At 28.1% G+C, this 4,723-nt stretch overlaps 1 protein-coding gene across 1 annotated transcript; it reads right to left on the reverse strand.

Annotated features, from left to right (window-relative positions):
- Window positions 1-199: 199 nt before the first annotated feature.
- Window positions 200-2,153, reverse strand: LOC108688788 (short-chain dehydrogenase/reductase family 16C member 6-like). The gene is made up of 5 exons (XM_018195204.1): window positions 2,036-2,153; window positions 1,595-1,738; window positions 998-1,152; window positions 705-882; window positions 200-352 (listed from the first exon to the last, which is right to left on the reverse strand). Exons 1-5 carry the CDS (start codon window positions 2,081-2,083, stop codon window positions 200-202), a joined length of 678 nt encoding a protein of 225 aa, XP_018050693.1. The 5' UTR covers window positions 2,084-2,153.
- Window positions 2,154-4,723: the final 2,570 nt, after the last annotated feature.

Here is a 4,723-nt window from a genome sequence, read left to right on the forward strand (position 1 = left end):
ACACACACACAATCTATTGTGCAATCATTCTATGACTAACTTGTTCCAGAAATAGTTATGTTAAATGAATAAGCGCTACTCTCTCTCTCTCTCTCTCTCTCTCTCTCTCTCTCTCTCTCTCTCTCTCTCTCTCCGCGCGCGCGCGCGTGTGTGTGTGTGTGTGTATGTGTTAATCATATTTTTCCCTTCCTTCCTATAATCATTCAATAAGGAATGAATTACCTGGAACTGCGGATTTTGTAGGGCAGTAAACTGTCCCATAATGTACACTAAAAAATGCTGCTATAGATGAAACCGACACAATATGACCGTGATTCTTTTCGATCATACTAGGTAAGAATGCTTTCAATGTCTAAAAGTAATATTACTTTATAAATAATAATTTTCGGAAGCTCATAACCGCAGCACAGACTTTTGCATAACGCATAGTGTATAAGCGAATCAACTAATCAGAATCTTTCCTTTTCTCCAATTTCATGGAAAAAAAGAATTTCGATTAGTTCCCTTATGCACTGTGCGTTATGCAAGAGAAAGTCTGTGCTATGACCATTAATCATATACTGATCTAAATCATTTAATTCATTTTATTTACAAATATAGCAAGCTGATGCAATATATCCGTTTCCAAAAATCAATTATATTAACGGCTTCTTATGTCTTGTAACTTGCAATTTTTATGTCTTTTCTCTTGATATATTATTTACCCAATAATGCGCTATCACGTTGACGTTTATGCCATGTGTAATTTCATCAGGACTTTGATTCAGAAAAGATTTCATAAACACTATGCCGGCATTGTTAATTAAGATAGTTACGTCACCTACTTCTTCTTTTACTTTTTTGGCTATTCTGAAAACTTCTTTTTCATCTGCTACATTACATCTGTAAAACACACAGATTCTAATTAGAATTGATAATTTAATAGGCATTCACATTATATCTAGGTTGTATATTATATCTAGGTTGTATTCCACGAAGCATTGTTATATAAATTTACCGATACGCATACACAGAGTCATTTCCTTTTTTTTTAATATCGTTCATTGTTTCATTGTTATTTTCTTCATTGATATCCCAACATACTACTGTTGCTCCTAACGAAGCATAACCAATCGCTAATTCCTTTCCGATACCATGACCTGCGCCCGTTATCTATGATAATATATAAATACAATTTAAATTATAATTATGACATATTAACTTTTCGTTTAAAATAGCATAATTTCAAATTTTCATCTTGCTTTAAAATGAAATAATGAACTTTTGTTTAATAAAATACGTATTTTATTAAACAAATGTAAATGAAAACAAATGTATTAAATAGAGTGTCTCAGTTTAAAGTCTAGAATACAAATCTTTCTATCTATGTTTACATGACATTTTTTGAAATAATATTTATTATTTATAGTAATGAAAAAAGATAGATAAGATAAATGTGAAAACATTTGTTAAAGAAAATATTAATTTGTTGAAATTCAATTATGGAAAAAATTTCAGAAAGAATTAGAAAAAAATTACAAAGCTTAGGTAAATCACATAGAATATACATATTTTTTTTTATAAACTGTGTATATATTAAAATTTTTATACGCACCAAAACGATTTCATTAGCTACGCTCTTTTTCTTTATTGGTCTTATTAATGTGTATATATCGTGGAAAATATAATATAAAAATTTCAGTATAAGCAATAAAATCTCTGTTAAGAGCAAGATATATTTTATTACGGTCATGATTGCCTAAAAAATAATTTTTTTAAATAAGATCTAATATCGATTGAAAATATATGTTTATTATATATTTTATTAAACTTTATATTGTTATATGATTATGTGTATATATTTTGTAATTGTGTTGTATAATTAAATGATTATATAACTTTATTTTTCAGTTTATTGCTAAACACATATCTAATAATAGCATATATTAACAATAAGGAAAAAAATCTTAAAGCTCAAAAACTAAAATACAAACGTTTTTATATGTTAATCAAAATATTGTAACTTACGGGCTTCTTATACGTATGCAACGTTTACCTCAGTGTTTATAAACTGCCATGCATTCTGTCCTTCTTCAATTTCCATACATACATCGTAACAGAAGATTTCATCAGCAATCAGTTATAACTGTGTAGTCATCAAATAGATCCGTAATCGCCAGTTGATGACAACTGATGGCGGTGAAATCTTATAAAACACTATTCGCGCTATGCGGATGCAAATACTACCAACGCTGTTTTTAGAGCCAATAGCACGATAGCGTTAGCAAACTCCATGAACGATCCTAGCGTAGCGTTGGTAGCGTTTAACCAGAGAGATATATATTCGTCGATGTTAAGTTAATGTAGGGAATTCTGTTTTCTATCACCAACCAAACTTTATAATTAAAATTTTTAAGGTTTTGTAAAATGTTTGTAACGTAAATTTTTTATTTTCTTGTAGTAAGTAATAGAACGCAATCTCAATTGCAATCTCTATGATAGCTTGTCGCTAGGCCGAAGTGAACAATGTAAACTAGATTAAAAAATTAATAATTACACTAAGTAAATTAATTAGATAAAAGGAAGGACCCTTGAGTATCCTTCCCATCATTGTCGATTTCAAGAAGAAGAAGCATATCTAATAAAGACCTTAGCATCTGCTTAAGGAATACCCTGCCGTGTTATATACCGCAATAGTAACTTTTTTCCGCAATAGTAAACGGGAATTAAAAATTGTCAGTAACAAGATACCTCTGACTTTCACATTTATAATGAAATCAAATACACAAGTTGAACTTCACAGAAACTTTGAAAAGTTAAAGATACACAAGAATTACGTTCACTCCAATCTAGTGGCAAGCAATCAGAGATTAAACTTGAGATTACATTCATTATGATAAAATTAGAAATTCATACATTACATATGTTTACTTTACGAAATTCTAAGAGAAAAAAGTTTGGTTTTCACTCTCCACTCGAGAACAGAATCCCTTCAAACATTAATCTAACTTTGACCAATGTTAAATGCTACTAACGCTACGCTAGGGTTGTTTACGGATCTGTAAACGCTAACGCTAACCAATATACTATCTCGGAACGAACAGCGTTGTATTTATTAACGCTATTGCAGCTCCGCGAACAGTTTGTAGCGCTAAATAGCGCGAATAGCGTCTCTCCGAATGATGTATGGAAGTTAAATATAATAAGTTTAAAATATGCAGTAAACATCGCATGTAATATGTAAAAGCAGAATTGAAAAAGTTACTTAATTACAAGTTACTTTTTGTTACTGTAAATTGAATACAATAAGTAAGTTTGAATATTTTATTTTATCATTTGCTCCAATTTTGTATTACTGTTTATACTCAATTTTTGTAACAAATACATATATAATGTAACCTAAAAAATAACTTATAAGTAACTTGTAAAGTAACTTTTTCAATCTTGCATAGAAGTCAGAAAATCATTTATGATGCAAAAAATGCTTATATCTCAATAATGGTTGAATTTTCGATCTATGTTCACTAAAACTTTTTTACTCAGTATAGGTGTAATGTCTGTCATATAAATGCTAAATAATTTTTAACTCTATATAATACAATAGAAAATTTGTAAATAATATTTTATTTATATTTACATTTATTATTGGTGCCATTAAAAACAAAATTTGTAAACAACAGGCGTTAAATTAATTCATTAATCTTGAATATAAATGATTTTTATTATTATTTATATCTCTAGAATATTATTTATATATATATTATTTATATATGTATTGTATTAGGTCATTGCATAATTTCTGTTTTTTTTTTATAATATGTTATAAAATGTATTTATAATATGTATTTCATAGCTGCATAGTAACATTTGGGACAGAAAGATATTCTGATAAATGAAATTTTAAATTTTAAAAATAATTTTACAACTATCACTTGATAGCTGATAGCATTAGACGCTTTTGTTTCTATTCGATGTGTGTAAAAATTTTGCAAATGAACAATTGAAAATGCTTTTAGACTTTCAATACATAACACTTTTTAGACTTTCACGGATATTATCTTCAAAGATACCAAAAAGTTTGAGGTTATCACCGTTTGTTATTAAAATAATATCTAGTAGTTTATCTTCCATACACACACATAATTTTGTAAACAACTTTGTAAACTCTTCACAGTGCAAATGTTCGGTGCTCGATTTATAAACTTTCTAAATATTTTTTATTGCGACGCTAATAATTACTTTTTTCTTAAACACATATAACTATAACACATATAACTATAACACAACATAATAAAATTTTAAAAATACCAGAAGATTATCGCCGCGTTTTCATTTATTGCTAAAATCAACGTTTCGTAAATCTTGTCGTTCACTTCATCAAGGCAAGAAGCTATTACTTCGTTTCCTGGTCAAGATATTGGATTGTTCAGAAAGTTCGTGCCAACTAATTATAATTTAATAAATGTATACTAAAATTTAAATCTTCTGCGTTTCAATTTTCCTTCAACATTGGTACGAACTTTCCAGACAACCCAATAATATTTTTCGCAATAAATTTATTTACAGTTTTTCAGGACATCTTTTTAATGATATCGGATTGAGTATCAAATTATTAAAAATTTGCTTGTCCATTTAATTTAATTTGTGATATTATTAATTATTAAGTAATTTAATTGCGTTTATAAGTGGAAAACCAATTCGGCGCGCAGTTCAAATGATTACAAATATAGTATATATATATATA

Source organism: Atta colombica, unplaced genomic scaffold (assembly GCF_001594045.1).
Source record: "Atta colombica isolate Treedump-2 unplaced genomic scaffold, Acol1.0 scaffold239, whole genome shotgun sequence".
Classification (NCBI taxonomy): Eukaryota; Metazoa; Arthropoda; class Insecta; order Hymenoptera; family Formicidae; genus Atta; species Atta colombica.